The sequence below is a fragment of the Vairimorpha ceranae genome, assembly GCF_000988165.1.
Source record: "Vairimorpha ceranae strain PA08 1199 chromosome Unknown NODE_5, whole genome shotgun sequence".
NCBI classification, from domain to species: Eukaryota; Fungi; Microsporidia; family Nosematidae; genus Vairimorpha; species Vairimorpha ceranae.
Window position 1 is genome coordinate 58253 of NW_020169300.1, and position 18320 is coordinate 76572.

Consider the following 18320-nt stretch of genomic DNA (forward strand, 5'->3'; position numbering starts at 1 on the left):
TTTAATTGTTTATGCAAATCTGATCTAGTAAAGTTGCATCATTTTAACAACAAAAGTCAAGTTTAATTTAAAATTTGTAGACTTCTTAATTTAATTTCTTTTTAAATTAATTTTTTATTTATTTAGTTTTTTTTCGCATATGTTTTAAAATATCACTTTTGCGTCATATTATAAATACGGAGTGTGATTCTTACAATAAAAGTTAAAAATTACCCCTCTTATGAACATTTGGTTATTTATAATTACCGTATCCTCATTAAATTTGCCAGAAAGTTGTTATCAAGGCGACGAGTTAGATGCCAAAATCGAACTAATAACAGGTTTAGTAATTGAAATTAATTTATTACAAGTTCTAAATGCGAAACAGGAAGTAGGCGAGGTTGAATATAAGAAAACAATTTTACAATTAATCCAATCAATATCAGCAGAAAATTGCTGTTGCATTGATGCTTGTGAATATAATTATTTTGTTAATGACGTAATCAAAAAACATAGCAGTCTTCTTGATAAAATTTTTTATTAAAGAATTTTTAACTTAAATTTTATAATTAAGCATTTTTAGCAAAGTAAATCACATCAATTTTTTTACAAAAAACTGTAATACTTCATGATTAGCAAAGGTAACAATTCATTAAAAATTTTAATTATGTTTGTCTTGTATTGAAGAACATGTAAGTAAATTTAATTTATTCAACTAAACTTTTTATTTTATTTAAGTTTTCTTGATAATGCTAATATTTGTAAATTTACTGTTTTTTAATTAAACATCTCTCAATTTTACAAAAATTAATTTATTTCTTACAATGTTACATCCATCCATTAAAAACAGGATGTTAAATATGCTTAGATAATTTATGTGGTTGTTTTTTTTTAAATGTATAGTATTTTGTTGTAGCAACCCCTTTTTGTATTAAATTTGAAAGTTTACTTTCTTTTACTATAAATTAATTCTACGATTCTTGTACTCTTTACAATTTAAAAATTTGAATAATCGAAAAAAAAGTAAGAAAAATACTTAATTTTTTGTGCCGTACATGAAATAATTAACTTAAAAAACTTTTTCTTATTTTAAAATGTAAGATTGATACAAATTTAAAAAGGATAGGTTAAAGAATAAATGTTCAAATTCAAACTTTTTAATCAAGATTATACTATTTTTAGTATTTAATAGAAGCATATTGACGTGAGTCTTAGAGATAGCATTTATCCTTAAATACTCCTATAACACACTAATCATAATTGTGTTGATAGATGGCCTGTTCCGACAGTTTAATAATTTCTTCTGAGTTTTTTAGTTTTACCTAAAAAGAATTTTTTTTAATGAACATGTTTTATTTATCAATTTTTTAGATAGTCTTACTACCTTTAAGTAAACAATCATTTTTAAAAAAGTCCTGTCATTATTACGTATTAAAGATTTTAAATTATTGTGCTAAAATTTAATTAAATTTCTTTATAATCTTTCGACCATCACATTGTATTATACCGCACGTATACAGTGTTAGCATTAGCAAAATTCTGGCCAGTATTGAAGAAATCATTTAAAATACTTACATTTTTAGATAAAAAAGACCTGCTTCTTGTAAACAGAGATTTATTAGACTACCCCTTTAATTCAATCTTACAAATGATTAAGTGCTTTTTGATTGCTATTAAGTCATGCATCGTTAATTGTTTCTATTTGTAAAAATCGTTGATTTAAATTTTGACAAAAGATATTTATATAAAATGTTTGTGTTTTTGGCCTTGTCGAAAGTAAAAAGAATATACTTCTTTTTTAATTTTTTACAATTTTTGATTAAAGTTGTGTGGCGTAAAAGAATCCAATCTAAAAAGATTGGTGGAAGATTATTTAAATATACATTAATTAATCACAAAACTGCTTACCACTGTGATTCTTTACAGAATAGAACAGAACTTATCAATATATACTTGATAAGATATATGTTATAAAAAAATTGTGCTAATTACCATTCAATGTACAACTGCATGAATCTTCTAAAAAAATTTACAAAAATTTTATTAAAAAAGTTATTTTTTTTTATTTTTACATTTCAACATTATTTTTTGAATAATAAATTAATTATTGATTAATTCTTATTACAATACTTCACTTCATTAGATTTATTTTAAGCACAACATAATTTTCAGGTTATGTTACACATCATAGTTTTTATTTTTTAGAAAATTTCGTGTACTTTATAATTTGTAAGACTGGGAAATCGCACCATGATAAAGTTCAAATCAAAACATTGCTCTAGAAAAAAAAAATAATTTTGTTACATTTCTGCTACCTATAATTTTAAGTGCACAAATATTCCCTACTGCAAAATATAATTGTAGTAAAGAGATACATTTTATGTGGCTTTAATATTATAACTTCCATTTCAACCAAGAATGAATGTTATGAGTAGTTTAACTTAACACTTATTTTTACTTAAATCGATAAAATTTTAAAAAATCAAACAATTGAGAAAAAATTTTATAGTAAAATAAAAGCTTTTGTGTTGTCTATAAATATTTATACAAATTGAGGTTTTTTAAAAATGTTAAAAAGGAAAATTCGTTTTTTCAAACAGCAAGTCATATTTTTTTATCAAAAAAAAGTTTTACTTGTTTATTAAATTAAATTTTTAAATTTATTATATTGTGACAGCAAAAATCAATTTTTTATTAAAAATACAATACTGTCAAATTTATTTTCACTATAAACACTAAAATTAATTCTAAGATGGTTTTTTGCACATGGAACACAATATTAACGCTTTTACTTTATATTTTAAATATTTTATACCTTTTTAGATTAAAATATTATTTTTTTACAAGTAAAATTGTAAATACCCTCTTAAATGAACATTTGGTTTTTTATAATAACAGTATCTTCATTAAATTTGTCAAAAAGTTGTTATCAAGAAAACAAGCTTCAAGAAAAAAAACAAATTGTGACAAATTTATTGTTTGAAATTCATGATTTAATTACTTCATATAATTTAAGCAAAATTGAAAGAAATGAACTTGATAAAGTCCTATTTTCTTATATTAATTTAATATCATCATTCAATTGCTGTTGTATTGACGATTGTGAATATAATTCTTTTATAACTGGTATTGTTAAAGGCCTAGGAGGATATTTTAGTAAAATTTTTTATTAAAGATTCTTGTTTTAAATTTTTTAATTAAGCCTTTTTTTTAGATTTAATTTATTTTTTTAAATTTAAAAATTAAGATACTTTACGATTGGTAAATATTAAAATGTAATGAATCAAATACACTTATGTAGACTGTTTGATCATCACCGGTGTTTATATAAACAAACCACAAGGAGTATATGTAGTCTTATCGTTTATAATACTCTTTAATTATTAAAATAATCTTTATCTTTTTTATTCGTTTGTTTAAATCGATTTACAATACTATATAAATAAATTTGTACGCTAAGAAGTTATAAATCGCAGATGAAGAATAGAAAAAACTAAATAAATTGTATTTATATTACCACTTTTCTTTAAACTCAGCATCAAATAATTATACTTAATATGCAATGTAAAATGTTAAAAAAAACTAGCGATTTTAGAAAATGTAAAACAGAAAAAAATGATAAATTTTTAACAAGTGTGAGAACTTGTTTGTGTTTATTTTCTAATATAAAAGCTTACATGATATCAAAAAACTTTTTAAATAGTAAAAATTAAACTTATTTTTTTTTTAATTGTATATAAGCTTAAATTTTAAGTACACAGATATTCTTTCCCATAAAATTAGATGAATAAGAAAATTATTTTAAAGTTCAGTTTTATGTAATTTTCATATTTAGGTTTAATTGCAATTAAAATAAATGTTATAAGTAATTTGTTCTTCTTTATATTTCTCCAATAAACATCTTACAAATTTTTGTGATCATCATTTTTATCTGTGACTTTAAATATTTTTCTGTATTTTAAACAGCATATTGAACTTTACAACTTCGTTTAAGCATTTAGTAACTTATCTTTATAGTATATTTTAATTAAATAGTATAATAAATTATATTAAATTTAACTTGACAATTTTATTAATATTGAATATAGTTGTAATTTAAATACCTAAAAATTAACTTTATAGCGTCTTGTGTGAAGGCTATATTAAAAAAAAAATTAATATTTTTTTAATAAACATGGCATTAGACAACTCCACCAGCCTGTTTTTTAGATTTAAAAAAGCTTTATAAAAAATTTCTGCACTTACACTACAAGCTAAAGTTAATGCAAAATATTTTTAAAACATAGTTATCTAGCAATTGCAAAAAATTAAATGATTTTTAAATACATTAAAAATTCTCAAATTATTACTTTATTTTAGTTTTTATGTTGCCTTAAAAATATGAAAAATATTAAATAACATAATAATTGAAAATGTCGGGATTGAGGCCCGGTAGTCTAGCGGTATGATATCTGCTTTGGGAGCAGAAGGTCCCGGGTTCGATCCCCGGCCGGGCCCGTTTATCTTTTTTATTTTTAAACAATTAAAGCATTATTTATAATTAAATTTTGCCTATACAGCAAAATTGTATAGTTCAAAAATACAAAATAATTACTATAACCTTTAATTAATTTACTATCCTTCCTACTAATATTTTATATATCCTCTCAAATGTTTGCTTAACATAAATATCAGTCTCTTCATTATTAAATTTGACAAATTCAAAGTGGTCGTGGATATTTCCAGTAAACATTTGCTTAACAGTATCTAGTTCAGGATTATCAAGGTATGATCCTCTACAAAGAACTGTAACAATATCATTTTTAGTTCTTACTTCAGATTCCTCAACATATTCTCGTATTGCACCAATCGATTCTTTACTATCCGCATCCATAGAGTAAATAACTGCTGATTCAACAGAAGAATGCAATCCAATAAGAGTTTTTATCATTGGAGTAATAATATGAGCATGAATGATTAATTCTATGTCATAAAAAGTAATAACATATTCAGAAAACTTAGTAAGCTTTATTTCTTTATCAAACCCCGATACAATATGAACAAGTACATTCTTAATATCTTCTTCCAATCCTACAACTGAGATAATATATTTTGGAATATCTTTTTGCAAACAAGAACAAATATTTCCCATTAAGGGTAAAAATATTAACGAAATAAAAGCATAAATTAAAATAAATACAACACTGTGTAAAAATGCAATAGATATTTGACTCAATGTTTATAAAAGATTTGTGTAAACAAATATAACGAATAAATTTTATTTAAGACATATTTTATTTTTGTAAAAACGTAAGTTTGCAAAATTTACATCAAATTTATTCAAAATAAATTCCTTATTCATAAACACAAAACTAAGAAATTTACGAATTTATGTTAACAGTTTTAACTAATAGTTTTATTTATTAAGCGTGTTAAATGCTTTATTCAAGTCGTTTTTTTTATTCTAAACATATCCATATTTAGGTTAGTATAAAAAAATTATTCTAAATAAATTTTGTATTGTAATTTTTACCAACTAATACATTTCATATTGTAAGAACTTTAATTTTTTGTTTGCCTTTAGTTCAAAACTACATTTTTTTATTAATCGTATTTAAATTTTTATAATAAAAATTAAAGTTAGTAATTGATGCATCTAAAGCTATAGGATTGTATTTTTAAACTGAATGATGGTTTTTAAGAAAAATTAATATGTAAATATTTTTTTGTACAAATACTGCATTCTAACTTTAAATGTTAACATTATAAATATAATAAGCTATTAGCGTATCATATCTTTCTTTTTAAACACCAAAAAATAAAATATTTTTTACTAGAAATAAATAATATTTAAATTACTTTTGTTTTAATAGAATAAGAAATTTATATTATTTAAATTTATGTTTTAAAGATTTTAAACTTTGTAAATTTTCTAAATTTACAATATTAAAGAATGAATTGTAAAATTACAAGAATAATCAAGATATTAAGACAATTTTAACTTATAAAAATTATTGTATTTATTACCTTTTTAGATTTAAGAAACAAAATCACAGTAAATTATTAAAATAAATACATTAGATAAATCTATATAATATTCACTTCATTCTTAAAAACCTGGTCAAGTAAAAATGTCTTAAAAAATATTTTTTAACTATGAATTATTAAATGTCACTATTTTCTAAATGTAATAATTCCTCTCTCTTTATCGTAACTAACAATCCCATTGTTTGTCATTCCATATACAATCTTAAGTAAAGTTACTTGATCTAGTTTGTATTTTCTCTCAATATCTTCTATTTTTAATGTATATTGACATATTAAATCCAAAAATAATTTAGCCAATAAATTATTACTTCTCTCCATTTGACGAATTAACGCGCATTTTTCGATAATTTTTTCGTATTTATCGTTTTTTTTTACGAAATAAAACATATTTAGAATATTTTTATTAACAGGCTCCTGATTTATAAAAGCGTATGCCTGATTGAGTAAATGATAATGTTTTGTTTCGAACTGCTTATCATTAAAAGCATGGTTTAAAGAAAGCAATTCGGTTTCTAAATCTTGTTTTTTTAAAGATGAAATTTCATCGTATTCAACTTTTATATTCGCAAGTGATATCTCTAAAACGTCGCATTCTTTTTCTAATTTTTTAAGATTATTAATCCTGTCAACTGATTCTATTAATTCTTCAAGGAGAATAACGGTTTGATTGTTGTTAAGTTTAAATAGCACTTCTTTGATTTGTAGAAGTTCACACTTCTCACCCTTTTTTAAACTTAAAGGAGGAAAATCTATGAAATCTAATATGTTTTTTATATCACTATGAGATAAATTTGTTAAATCATGTAGAGGTGGTATATCTTTTAAACTAGTAACCTCAATTTTTGGGTACTGATTGTTAGGCGAAGAAGTTGACATGAAAGGGTAAAATTTAAAAATACTCTGAAAAGTGTACAATTTTTTATACAATTCTATAAAAAGTGAAATATTTTAAAGAACAAAGATAACTAAACTTTAATTTATAGTCATATAATAAAATAAAAGGGTTGTTGTAAGTTAAACAAAATCGAAATAAAAAATTCTGTTTATTTTTATAACGCTATAAAACAAAAAGAACGCGATTTAAAAAGTTATTTATCAAAAACATTTATTTAGTAATAAGTTGGTTCAATTTCATCTCCTTCTAAAATTATTCCGTGTCCTATAAGTCGCCAATGATTGTTAATCTTTCGACTTATAGCAATTCTTTCATTTAAATCACAGCACGTAGGTTTAATAAGTTCAAAAAAAGCGTTATTCTTTTCAACGCTTTTAATAATCCCGCCCGTTATTGTACTACCGATATTTAACTGCAAATGTTCACCAACTTTCAAATCTTGTTTGTCCTGCGACATAATTTTCTGAAATAATTCGTAATTTACCATTATTTCTGTTCTTATAGGTGGCAGAGATCCTAAAAGTCCCATTACTTGTCCAACAAGTCTATCTGATTTGCAAAAACTAGGATCAATTTTAGTTCCTACACCAATAAGACCACCAGGATAGGCTTTTGTTAATTTGTTATTTTCAGCTTTTAGTGATAGTATTTTTGAAATAAAAGGACGACATATAAACTTTTTATCTATTTTAGTAATATGCCCTGGTCTAATTTCTACCTCGTCGCCTACATTTAGCACACCTTTCACTAAGCTGCCGCCTATAACACCTCCACATAATTCTTCAATAGTAGCACCAGGTCGATTAACATCAAAACTCCTAATAATAATCATTTTTGGATTATCAGAATCATTACGTTGTGGCTGCGGGATGTAATTTACAATATAATCTAAAATGGCTGATACATTTACTCCTAACTGTGCAGCGGTAGGTATAATAGGACCAGATGCCTTAGATTTGGTCAAAAATTCCTGTATTTGATCATGTTGTTCTAGTGCTTGTTCCCGAGAAATCAAATCTATTTTATTTTGCACAATAATAATTTTTTTTAGATTCATAACTTCTACCGCACAAAGATGTTCAGTTGTTTGCGGTTGTGGACACGGCTCATTAGCTGCTATTAGTAACAGAGCTGCGTCCATAATAGCCGTACCACTTAACATAGTGGCCATTAATACGTCGTGACCAGGACAATCTACAAAAGATACATGTCTTACAAGAAGAAGTGTACCATTGCAAGATTTACATTTTTTATCTAAAGGTGCGGCAGAACCAAATGCTTGATAGCAATCCGGTCTTTTACATGTTCCTTGGCATTTGTAAATTTTAGCATTAGCGTATCCAAGTTTTATGGTAATATTTCTTTCCAGTTCTGCTTTAAATTTTATTGTTGAAACACCACTAATTGCCTGAACTAGAGTAGATTTTCCGTGTGCTACATGTCCAATAGTTCCTATATTTACAGTGGCTTGATTTTTTATTATTTCTAAATCGTTGTTCATAAGGGAGAAAAAATAACAGTAAAAAGAAAATTAAAATATTTCAATTTACAATATGTAAGCTTTTACTAAACTATTATATTTTAATGTTAGTAACAAAACCGTCATGATTTTTAATGTTAGTAATAAAAATGTCATGATTTTTAACGTCAGTAATAAAAATGTAAATAATGTAAAATTTTCATACTAAAAAAAAAGAATTTTTTACTGCAAATGTTTTGAGTTTTTAATAAGCTATCGAACACTTTATTTATTTAGTATTTAAATCTATTTTCATTTCTATCAAAAATTAACACCTCTTTTAAAATTATTTTACAATGAATAAGTTATTCGTACAGTTTATAATTTAATTTGCTTATAAAGATTATTTGTATATTTTATTTGTTATAATATTCATATATAAAAAAATAGGTTAGTTATAATATTTATATATTAAATTTGTTGTTAATAAGTTTATTATTCATTTAATGCATAAATATATGAAAAAAAATGAGTTACATAAAAATGCATTATACGATTCAGAAGATGACTCTCAACTTATCTTTAAAAACTATACAAAAGAACAATATTTGAATAGCCATACAAAAGAACAACATTTTAATAAATATACACAGAACTTACAAAAAATAAACAGTAATAATATTCAAAAAAATAAATCATTTTACACAAATCTAAGTTGTCCTGTTCTGACACAACAAGAAATTAATCTTCTAGAAAGAGAATTTATTCTTAGGAGACTAAAATTTAATAAATCTAACGTAAGAAAACTTGCTAAAGATCTTGGACTGCCTCATAAAAAAAGTATAAACTATTTTATGTCGAAAGTTAGAAATGCGGGAGAAGAGCTTAATAGTGAAAAATACATAAGAGATATTAAAAATATTATGAATAGCATTAATAAGTCATGGAATAAATTTGTAGATGGATGTTATAGATACAATATGTAATAATATTTTATATACAGACAATATTTTAAAATGTATATTGTAAATTAAAATACATTTATAAAGTGTATAAAAAATAAGCTTCTTTATCACTATTCACTCACATCATAATTAATAACATAAGACATTTTATTTATTTCACCCAATTAATTTGAAAAATATGTGGGTGTTTAAATAATCTGATGAACGGAAGTTTCTCCAATAAGAATCAATCAATAAACAAATAAATTATTATTATATTTATTTCACCCATGGTAGACTTAAATATAATAATAGATTACATTAGACAGTTAAAATCAATACACAAACAACATTTATACAATTCACCAGTATTGGCAACATCTATTATAAAAATATTTGATGATTCTACCATTCGTCTTATATACGATCTTTTACTTACTGCACCATCAATCAAATCACTACAAAAAAATGAAGAGATAAAAAATTCGTTAAAAACTTTACTAAAAATATCTTTAATTTATAAAAAAGGTACTAATATTTTTATTGATAACATTTTTAGAAATGCATTTCTTACAGGAATAGAACTTAATAATTTGAATGAATACTATGAAATATTAGAACCTATAAAATGTACGGTAAGTAAAAATACAAAATTTGAAGAAATACTAAAATTTCTTGTTACTAAAAATAATGTTAATCACGCACCTGGTGTAGTAAATGTACTAAAGTTTAGTAATCTAATAGATAATAATTATGATATAACAAATAAAGGCTTTGAATTCTTACTAAAGCCAAGATATGACCAATACTGGTTTTTAATTATTGCTGCATTAAAATTTTATTGTGTAGACGAAATACTACAAATATCAAATTTTATGAGTATTATGGAGCTATCAAATATGTTACCGATTTACAAATACAAACTAAAAAAAGATGTAAACAAAAAATTTTATGATTTTTTAAGTTATTTAGGATTAATTAAATTGGAAAATGATATATTGACAATATATCACAATTTGTTTGTTAAAAGTGATACTAAAAAATTAAGATTTATTTTATTAGAAACAAATTTTAAGTTGTATGCATATACATCATCTGTGTATGAAATGTCTATTATCCAATTATTTTCTAATATTTATTTAAAAATGCCAAATTTAATTAAAGCTAGTATAACTGAAGAGAGTTTATCTAATGCATTTTCTAAAGGTGTTACAAGTCAACAGATTATAAATTTCTTAAAATCTTATTCTCTTTTTGAAGACATTCCTGTAGCAATAATTAGTCAAATTATTATATGGGAGACAAAACGTAAGCGTATAAAAATATTCCCTGGATATTTATATTCCAATTTCTTAAATTTAATAGATTATCAAAAAGTAGTAAAATTCTGTTTATCCAACGATTGTATTATTGAGAAAGATGATGAAAAAAGAATGATTGTAATTAAACCTGATTACAATGAAGTAGTAAAAAAGTTTGTTAAGCAGCAAATTAATAAATAATAATCATTTTATTTTTATTAAATTTTGTCTAGCACAAGAAGATTCAAATCCGCTTCGACTAATAAAATCCCTTATTTTAAATGATAGTTTACACCCATCACCTAATATTTCAATTGCTTCATTAAATTTAATATTCATGTTTGTAGAAAATAAGCCTTCTGTTTCTATCTCACTATTGTTGTACACTAAACATTTTGAATAATAAACATTGTTATCTGTTACAACCTTAAATTTATTTTCTTTTATAATATCACAGTCATCAAAATCGATGCTTAAAATATTTTCTGTTTTTACAGGAACCTTAAGATATTTTGTCTGTTCTCTTACGCGCTGTAAAAGATCTTCTTGATTTTTAACATTTTTTACGCCCACAACTTTATCATGTCCTTCAAAAAGTAAATCTTCTTCACACGATTTTGTAAGGACCACTTGATTATAATTTGATGTCTGTAGATAAATACTAGCCATGTACATCGAAAGATTATCGCCGATTAAAATAATATCATAAGTATTGTTTTTACTACAGTCTTCCATGTGAGGGTAAATTATTGTAGAAAATATAGATTGAGAGATTTTAACTAATTAAAATAATATCAGAATATTTTTTATGTAAAGATAATAAAATAATATCAAAATATTTTTTTATGTATAGATAAATCATTGTTAAAAATATATAAGTTTATTTAATAAATGAAATGGGTTTAAAAATATTACTGTCCTGTATTTTCTTCTTTAATTTTTTAGGATCGAACCTTTCATCGCCCATCCCTTCAAATCCAACAATTTGATCTACAAAAAATCCTTCTTTAAAAAATCCTAAAAATGGAAGTACTTCAATTTGTAGTTTACTTGTAATAACCGGACAGATGCTAGCTTTAATTTTATAAAATTTTATATTTTCAAAATCTTTATATATTTTGTTAAGTTCTTTATTCATAATTTTACAAGTTTCAAAAGTGTCTTCATAAAAATGAACTATCATTGTTTCATTATGTGTCATTTCTATAAGTTCTTTTTCAGTTTTTATTTCAGAAATTTCTTGTAGTAATTCTTTTATTCGCTGTGCTTTGTACTTTTCGTAAATTTCTTCGTCAATGGAAATATCATCGGGGTTCTGTATATTCATGGGGTATAAAACATACAAAAAAACTTTAAAGAATAATTCTAACTTTTATAATAAAAACTTCATTTTTCTAAATTTATAGAACTTTATTGTCTTTGTTAGATAAAAACATGGGTTTATTTATAAAAATTATTTAAAAGTGTTTCATTCAAATGTATTAAATTTGATAGGAACACAATAAACACTTCTTTAATTCCTGCAATCTTAAACTTTTTACTTCAAAATTTTATACGGTTGTTGTGTAAAACGAATAATAACAAATTAAATTAAAAATATTTTTTAAATATAAATTAATATATTAAACCTTTTATTAAATAAATATATCATCGTAAAAATAGAACATAATACTAGTAACGATTAGTAGACTATAACTTCCTGTCCAAAAAATAAAATCAGAATTAGTATGAACACCTATAAAACTAAAAAGATAGTATAAATGAAATACAACAAATATAAGATTACTAAAGGATTTTAAATCATACCACATTTCTAGCAGAGGATTTATACCTAAAAATACACAGACTATACCTGCTATGAAAAAACATACGGTTATAAATATTGAGATAGTAGTCCACTTCTTTTTTCTATAAGTAACATTCACCCTACTTCCTTCTTCCATATCTTTGTTTATTTTATTTTTATAAGTAAGAAACTTAAAACGTATTTAAAACTTGTAAATTACAAAATTAAAAAAGCGATTGGAAGGCAATTTTTTAAAAAATCGAGCAAAACCATAACGGACCATAAAGCACAACATGTTACATATACTTATTTGAAATTAAAAAAAGCAGTTGGAAGAAAATTTTTTAAAAACTCGAGTAACACCATCACGGACCATAAAGCACAACATGTTACATATACTCATTTAAAATTAAATTTTTTATTGCAATTAGTATCATATCTTTTCTTTGTTAAAAACGTTAATTATTTGTGTCAATATTTTTTTAAATTAAATGTTTGCATCCTTTATTTTCTGTAAAGTTTAATATAGTTTTAATTAGCCAATAATATTGTGACATTGAAGACATTGGATTGAAAACAGATTTATGGCTACAACAATTTATTTAAAAGTTACGTAAAAAAATAAAAATTAACAAAAAATTTAATTTTTTGATGAAAGATAAAAATTTTTGTTAAAAGATATATTTAAAGTGTAAATAAAAAAACCTAAAAAATTCTATTTTTATTCTTTTTTATTTCTTTATAAGAAATTGAAATCACTATAAAATTGTGTACTTAAGACAACATTTCAAAAATAAGAAATTATAAAAATAAAGCAAGGTGTTATGGCCTTGCTTTCTGCAAAAGTAAAATAAGAATATAATATGAAATTTATAACACATTTATTTCAATAGGGCAGTTACTAAGCAAGCAGCACAAACTGTAAACATCGATATAGAGGATACACATCCATTACTTTTCTTACCATCTTTCTTTTTTGATTTATTACTTTTTTTACTGTCTTTTTTATCATTAGAGTCATCATCATCTTCACTATCTTGTGAACCTTTCGTACCAGATTTTGAAGATTCCTTAGTTTGTGCAACAATAAATGTAAGAAGAGAAGCAAGTATAATGAAAATTTTCTGCATAAGGGTTCAAGAAAAAAATCTATTTATACTTTTTTAATTTAGTTTGTTGGTAAATAAACAAACTAAGTAAACAAAAAACACAGCATTTATGTACATTTTCAGTTTGTTTTTATAATTTACAATAAATTAAAATTATTTTGTAAACAAAAAAAATTTGCAATTAAAAATTAATGTTTGAAAAGTTTTGTAATTTCAATCAAAAAGTTGACAGTGTTTAATTAAATAGGTAGTCAACAATAAAATTTAGAAATTAAATCTCTTTTTTATTAAGTGTATTAAAGAATCTGCATAGCTCTATTTCGATCTAAAAAATGTTTATTAGAAAAATATAGACAAATAAATTATAATACCATAATAAATCTATACGTATATAAATTACAACTAATAGATGCCTACAACTATATTTTAAAGCAAAAATAATTTGAACTAAACTGAAATTTATTATTAATACACAAAATGTAAAATATTGATCATTACATTTATCTAAGGTGATGTCTTAACGTTATTCTCTAAATCTTTTTTTTTATGTTTAGCCCATATGATAATATTGCAAATCTTTTTCGTAGCTGTAATAAAATGCTCTGTTAAAATTTGCAATACAAAAGTAGATGAAGGAACATTATCTTTTTCGTTCAATAAATCACCATATTATGTTATATTTGAATATCCAGAAGGTGTTAATTTTTTAGATAAAGAGTTGTATACAAAAACACAACAGATAAATTTTTCTAGAAATATTTATAGAAGTATAATTAAAATTAATAAAGAAACTAATATAAAATATAAAAAATATATATGTAAGGAATATGAATACGATTTATTGATAGAAAAAGGTATTTTATTTAAATTTTGGATTTTTAAGAATAATAAAATTAACTATATAGAACTACTTGACTGGATGCCTGTTCCTGATTTTTCAATGATTTTTGTCGGAAGTTTAAGTTTAGGTATTTTGTTATGTTTGATTTTAAAAACATTCTTTACATAAATTTAATTTAAGAATTGGTACAATGATTAAAAAATAAATGTAAAAAGTTATTTGTAAATTTTACTAAAATAAATACATTAAAAATATGTATTTGAATTTTAAAATAATTGTAACCCTCTTATGAAAAATATAATAACATTTGAACCATTGATAGAAACTTTTAAAGAGGTTTATTGTCATCTGTTGACAATAAATAATACTAGAATACTTATTAATTGTGGTGGTGATTTATCTTTCTATACACAAGAATTATTAAACATCATTAACAGCTGTGATTGTATTTTAGTCACATCTTTTGATTCTGCTTGTATAAATGGGTTATGGACAATTTTAGATCGCGGGTACTTCAAACCTGTTTATATGAGTGTACCTATAAAGGAATATTCATTAATATTTCATCCATTTGAATATAAAAACATTTTTGAGATAAAATATTTACAGCCCTTTAATGTTAACAATGTTCAAATATGTGCATTCGCTTCAGGCAATTCACTCGGTGCTTCACTTTTTAAAATAACATCTAATCTTGAAAATATATACGTAGGATACAATATTAATCATCGGAAAGAAAATCATTTAAATGGTATTGATTTAAAAAATATTACTGACAGTTATGTATTTATTACTAACACGAATTATTGTATAAAAGAAAATATAAACTCTAGTACTAGAAATGAACAATTTTTAAATTTAATTAAAAATTGGTTTACTTCTAAAAATAAAAAAATGATAATTTACGTTACGTATCCTAGACTTCATGAAATAGGGCTATTACTTAATACAATAAAAGATAAAAAGATAGTTATACTTGATAAATACATTAAAAAATTTATTAATAAATCAAAAAATATGATTGAGTGGAGTAATACAAGTCTTATAGAACAAAATGATGTGTATGAATATTCAAATATAGAAAAAGTAGAATATTATTCGCTACTTAATGATTTTGATATATGTATTTTACTTGATGATGATATATCTTTACTAGATAAATTTAATGATGAAAATTTATGTGTTATTTTTATTGATAAAAAATTCAATATAACGCATAAACCAATATATCAATATAACGGTAGTTATGAAATTAAGACCGATATAAAGGAAAATGATATTTTTGAAGAAAGTAGTGAAGAAGAAATAGAAAAACATTGGAGTGAACTGAAAAATGAATTAAAATTTGATTATAACGGCAATATTATTGAAGAGAGTACACTCAATACTAATGATTTATTTTTAGAAACGTATAGGGATATTTATGGATACCCAAGTTTAGAACCAATTAAAAAAAAGATTTGTTACAAAACAAAAGATAAATTTAATTTATATAAGAAAATTAGAAATTACGATGATTATGGCGAGTATATTGATAAAGAAAAATTTGTGGTAAAAATTGAAAGGAATGAGAGAATATTAGAACCTGTTACCACAGTAAAAGTTTATTCAGAGACAAAAAAACTTATTAAATCTGATTTTATACCAAAATGTAAAATGCAGATTTTTAATCTGCAAGGATCTAGTGATTTAAAAAATATTAAAGTTATTTTACAGAATATTGATAGTAAAAAAATTCTTCTTGTTGAAGATTCTTTAGTAAATGCCAAATTTATGTATTCTTATTTACTATGTGCAGTAAAAAATGTTCAAATATGCAATTCACTAATTAATTTAAGTAGCAGTAAAAATATTAATATATTAAATGTATCTGATATAATGAATAATATGGAAAATGAAGGTGTTAAGGTTTATAATAGTAAAATGTTTAGATTTAAAGGTTTTAGAGAAGATGATAAATTAAAATATATAGAGAGACCAGATAAAATTACTGTCTGCGATTTTAATAATTTAACAAAAAAATTAATGAGTGTAAATTTAAAGATTGAAAAAAATAAAAATGTCTATGTGGTGCAAGACAAAGTGCGGGTAAAAATAGAACAAGATAAAATTATATTGGATGGAGAGGTAGGAGATATTTATTATCATATAAAAGATATAATATATGATTCTATAATATCTTTATAGCAGTTAAATATCTTTTAATGTTATATAAACACTTTATTTTAAAAATTAATATATTATGTAACAGATATCACTTCCTTTTATTGATATTTGTGGTAAAACATCCTCTCTAATTTTAACATTCTTTAGTAATATATTGCTTTGTTTATCTATTTTAGTAACATCCCCTTCTATAGTTAAATTTTCTTTAGTAGTAACTGTTATTCTTTTATTTTTTATTTTTTTTATTAGCATAATTTAAGGGTAGCAAGCACAAGCTTAAAATATAAAAATTAGTTAGGGGTAAATGACTATTGAACAAAAAATAGTAGATGTTTTATATCTAGATTATGTATTGTATAAGATAGTAGATGCATATAATAAAACAATCTATCAAAAATTAAAAAAAAGTGAAAAGCAAATAAAAGATCCAAATCTACTTCCCGATATACTTTTTTATAAAAATATTGCTAGTTTAATTAAAAATAGTCTAGACGTAAAATATGATGAAGAAGTTTATAAAAAAATCTTGTACGTCAGAGTGTTACAAATATTAGATAAAAATTCTTTAAATCCATTAAAAGCCATCACTGAAGTTAATTTATATTTAAAAACTTTAGAAAAAAAAGTTTTTGTGTCGGGAATGAAATATTTTACTGGATGTGATACATCTCCCGTATTAGATTGGCTTAATGACATTTATAAGTCGTTTGATGTTCCTTATTTATTCAAAGAGTGCGTTAAATTAATCGAATAAAAAATTTATAAAGATAAATAATTATTTAATTAAAGCGTAATTAATACCTTCATAAGGGATGTGATCACCTTCTAGGCCTATTTTATACACATTTCCATTATTATATGCATAATCTCCTATTTCTAAATCTCTACTTAAAATATCCTCTAAAAAATCAAGATTTACATTATTTTTACACTCAACGTGTTTAATACTTACATTTTTATAGTTCACTATTGCTAAATAATTTTTATTACAATCTAACCCATTAAAAAATCTGTATTCCTTATCATCTCTTTTAAAACAGGATGAAGAATAAACTAGTAAATCATAACCACAATATTTGTACCATCTTTCTTCTGTACTTTTATATTCTTTACAAATTTCTTCAAATGTCATTTCTAAATATTCATAAACATCGACAACCCTGTAGTAAGAATCCTCAAATATAATATTCTTATTTTTTAGTATCTTAAAATGTACAAATATTTTTGAATTATTAATTTTTGTAAGAACACTATCTTGAATGAAAATTATGTTTTCTTTATTCTGTTGATAAATTAATTTATTAAAAAGGTCTAAATATAAATCTATGCCTTTTTTTAAGAAATGAAAAGAAGCTATTTCTTTTAAATCTGCATTAATTTTATACAAAACGGGACTTGTTAACTTACTTTCATTTGTAGAACTTTTTGTTTGTTTTGTAAATTTATTGTCAAAAAAAGATTTATCTCTGCATAAATTACCAGAATCAAAAACTTCCCTATTAAGTTTTTTTTTTATACGTGAAGTAGAAGAACTTTCCTGAAAGTCACTAAGTCTAGGAATATGATTATCTCCTATGAAAAACTGGGATTTGGGATAATAACAATATGATAGTGTAGATATATGTGTAGGAAAGGTTGATATAGAAGTAATTTGCCCTTCTTCTTCTTCTGAAGAACATATAACATAATCCATTAGGGTTAAAAATTATAAAGTATATCAATATATATAAAAAGTTTGAATCTGAATATTTATAAATAAGTCAATACGACAGAGCTAAATATTACAATTAGGTAAAGATATAAAAAAAAGTAT

The 18320-nt window shown here is 23.2% G+C and overlaps 18 protein-coding genes and 1 non-coding gene across 19 annotated transcripts; 10 read left to right on the plus strand and 9 right to left on the minus strand.

Moving 5' to 3' along the window:
* Window positions 1-220: 220 nt before the first annotated feature.
* Window positions 221-523, plus strand: AAJ76_500058473 (hypothetical protein; the record flags this gene model as incomplete). The annotated part of the gene is made up of 1 exon (XM_024475866.1): window positions 221-523. One exon carries the CDS (start codon window positions 221-223, stop codon window positions 521-523), a length of 303 nt encoding a protein of 100 aa, XP_024331976.1.
* Window positions 524-1728: 1205 nt separating this feature from the next.
* AAJ76_500059981 (hypothetical protein) lies at window positions 1729-1953 on the plus strand (the record flags this gene model as incomplete). The annotated part of the gene is made up of 1 exon (XM_024475867.1): window positions 1729-1953. One exon carries the CDS (start codon window positions 1729-1731, stop codon window positions 1951-1953), a length of 225 nt encoding a protein of 74 aa, XP_024331977.1.
* An 896-nt stretch (window positions 1954-2849) lies between these two features.
* On the plus strand, window positions 2850-3152 carry AAJ76_500061102 (hypothetical protein; the record flags this gene model as incomplete). Its single annotated transcript, XM_024475868.1, has 1 exon — window positions 2850-3152. The coding sequence occupies one exon, from the start codon at window positions 2850-2852 to the stop codon at window positions 3150-3152; it is 303 nt and encodes a 100-aa protein (XP_024331978.1).
* Window positions 3153-3536: 384 nt separating this feature from the next.
* Window positions 3537-3692, plus strand: AAJ76_500061789 (hypothetical protein; the record flags this gene model as incomplete). The annotated part of the gene is made up of 1 exon (XM_024475869.1): window positions 3537-3692. One exon carries the CDS (start codon window positions 3537-3539, stop codon window positions 3690-3692), a length of 156 nt encoding a protein of 51 aa, XP_024331979.1.
* Window positions 3693-4404: 712 nt separating this feature from the next.
* AAJ76_500062657 lies at window positions 4405-4476 on the plus strand. The gene has a single exon. It is a non-coding gene; the product is annotated as a tRNA-Pro (tRNA).
* Window positions 4477-4585: 109 nt separating this feature from the next.
* On the minus strand, window positions 4586-5110 carry AAJ76_500063362 (hypothetical protein; the record flags this gene model as incomplete). Its single annotated transcript, XM_024475870.1, has 1 exon — window positions 4586-5110. The coding sequence occupies one exon, from the start codon at window positions 5108-5110 to the stop codon at window positions 4586-4588; it is 525 nt and encodes a 174-aa protein (XP_024331980.1).
* A 1022-nt stretch (window positions 5111-6132) lies between these two features.
* AAJ76_500065134 (eukaryotic translation initiation factor 2 subunit) lies at window positions 6133-6882 on the minus strand (the record flags this gene model as incomplete). Its single annotated transcript, XM_024475871.1, has 1 exon — window positions 6133-6882. One exon carries the CDS (start codon window positions 6880-6882, stop codon window positions 6133-6135), a length of 750 nt encoding a protein of 249 aa, XP_024331981.1.
* Window positions 6883-7115: 233 nt separating this feature from the next.
* AAJ76_500066654 (eukaryotic translation initiation factor 2) lies at window positions 7116-8402 on the minus strand (the record flags this gene model as incomplete). Its single annotated transcript, XM_024475872.1, has 1 exon — window positions 7116-8402. One exon carries the CDS (start codon window positions 8400-8402, stop codon window positions 7116-7118), a length of 1287 nt encoding a protein of 428 aa, XP_024331982.1.
* Window positions 8403-8878: 476 nt separating this feature from the next.
* Window positions 8879-9346, plus strand: AAJ76_500067131 (hypothetical protein; the record flags this gene model as incomplete). Its single annotated transcript, XM_024475873.1, has 1 exon — window positions 8879-9346. The coding sequence occupies one exon, from the start codon at window positions 8879-8881 to the stop codon at window positions 9344-9346; it is 468 nt and encodes a 155-aa protein (XP_024331983.1).
* Window positions 9347-9594: 248 nt separating this feature from the next.
* AAJ76_500067847 (rna polymerase ii transcription initiation nucleotide excision repair factor tfiih subunit tfb2) lies at window positions 9595-10806 on the plus strand (the record flags this gene model as incomplete). The annotated part of the gene is made up of 1 exon (XM_024475874.1): window positions 9595-10806. One exon carries the CDS (start codon window positions 9595-9597, stop codon window positions 10804-10806), a length of 1212 nt encoding a protein of 403 aa, XP_024331984.1.
* A 3-nt stretch (window positions 10807-10809) lies between these two features.
* Window positions 10810-11340, minus strand: AAJ76_500069592 (thioredoxin reductase; the record flags this gene model as incomplete). The annotated part of the gene is made up of 1 exon (XM_024475875.1): window positions 10810-11340. The coding sequence occupies one exon, from the start codon at window positions 11338-11340 to the stop codon at window positions 10810-10812; it is 531 nt and encodes a 176-aa protein (XP_024331985.1).
* A 145-nt stretch (window positions 11341-11485) lies between these two features.
* AAJ76_500070184 (thioredoxin-like protein) lies at window positions 11486-11932 on the minus strand (the record flags this gene model as incomplete). Its single annotated transcript, XM_024475876.1, has 1 exon — window positions 11486-11932. The coding sequence occupies one exon, from the start codon at window positions 11930-11932 to the stop codon at window positions 11486-11488; it is 447 nt and encodes a 148-aa protein (XP_024331986.1).
* Window positions 11933-12239: 307 nt separating this feature from the next.
* On the minus strand, window positions 12240-12548 carry AAJ76_500070800 (leptin receptor; the record flags this gene model as incomplete). Its single annotated transcript, XM_024475877.1, has 1 exon — window positions 12240-12548. The coding sequence occupies one exon, from the start codon at window positions 12546-12548 to the stop codon at window positions 12240-12242; it is 309 nt and encodes a 102-aa protein (XP_024331987.1).
* A 724-nt stretch (window positions 12549-13272) lies between these two features.
* On the minus strand, window positions 13273-13521 carry AAJ76_500071773 (hypothetical protein; the record flags this gene model as incomplete). Its single annotated transcript, XM_024475879.1, has 1 exon — window positions 13273-13521. The coding sequence occupies one exon, from the start codon at window positions 13519-13521 to the stop codon at window positions 13273-13275; it is 249 nt and encodes an 82-aa protein (XP_024331988.1).
* Window positions 13522-14059: 538 nt separating this feature from the next.
* AAJ76_500072312 (hypothetical protein) lies at window positions 14060-14509 on the plus strand (the record flags this gene model as incomplete). The annotated part of the gene is made up of 1 exon (XM_024475880.1): window positions 14060-14509. The coding sequence occupies one exon, from the start codon at window positions 14060-14062 to the stop codon at window positions 14507-14509; it is 450 nt and encodes a 149-aa protein (XP_024331989.1).
* Window positions 14510-14629: 120 nt separating this feature from the next.
* AAJ76_500072882 (cleavage and polyadenylation specificity factor) lies at window positions 14630-16528 on the plus strand (the record flags this gene model as incomplete). The annotated part of the gene is made up of 1 exon (XM_024475881.1): window positions 14630-16528. One exon carries the CDS (start codon window positions 14630-14632, stop codon window positions 16526-16528), a length of 1899 nt encoding a protein of 632 aa, XP_024331990.1.
* A 45-nt stretch (window positions 16529-16573) lies between these two features.
* On the minus strand, window positions 16574-16759 carry AAJ76_500075011 (hypothetical protein; the record flags this gene model as incomplete). The annotated part of the gene is made up of 1 exon (XM_024475882.1): window positions 16574-16759. One exon carries the CDS (start codon window positions 16757-16759, stop codon window positions 16574-16576), a length of 186 nt encoding a protein of 61 aa, XP_024331991.1.
* A 52-nt stretch (window positions 16760-16811) lies between these two features.
* Window positions 16812-17261, plus strand: AAJ76_500075064 (hypothetical protein; the record flags this gene model as incomplete). The annotated part of the gene is made up of 1 exon (XM_024475883.1): window positions 16812-17261. The coding sequence occupies one exon, from the start codon at window positions 16812-16814 to the stop codon at window positions 17259-17261; it is 450 nt and encodes a 149-aa protein (XP_024331992.1).
* A 21-nt stretch (window positions 17262-17282) lies between these two features.
* AAJ76_500076452 (hypothetical protein) lies at window positions 17283-18200 on the minus strand (the record flags this gene model as incomplete). Its single annotated transcript, XM_024475884.1, has 1 exon — window positions 17283-18200. One exon carries the CDS (start codon window positions 18198-18200, stop codon window positions 17283-17285), a length of 918 nt encoding a protein of 305 aa, XP_024331993.1.
* Between the last annotated feature and the right edge of the window lie 120 nt (window positions 18201-18320).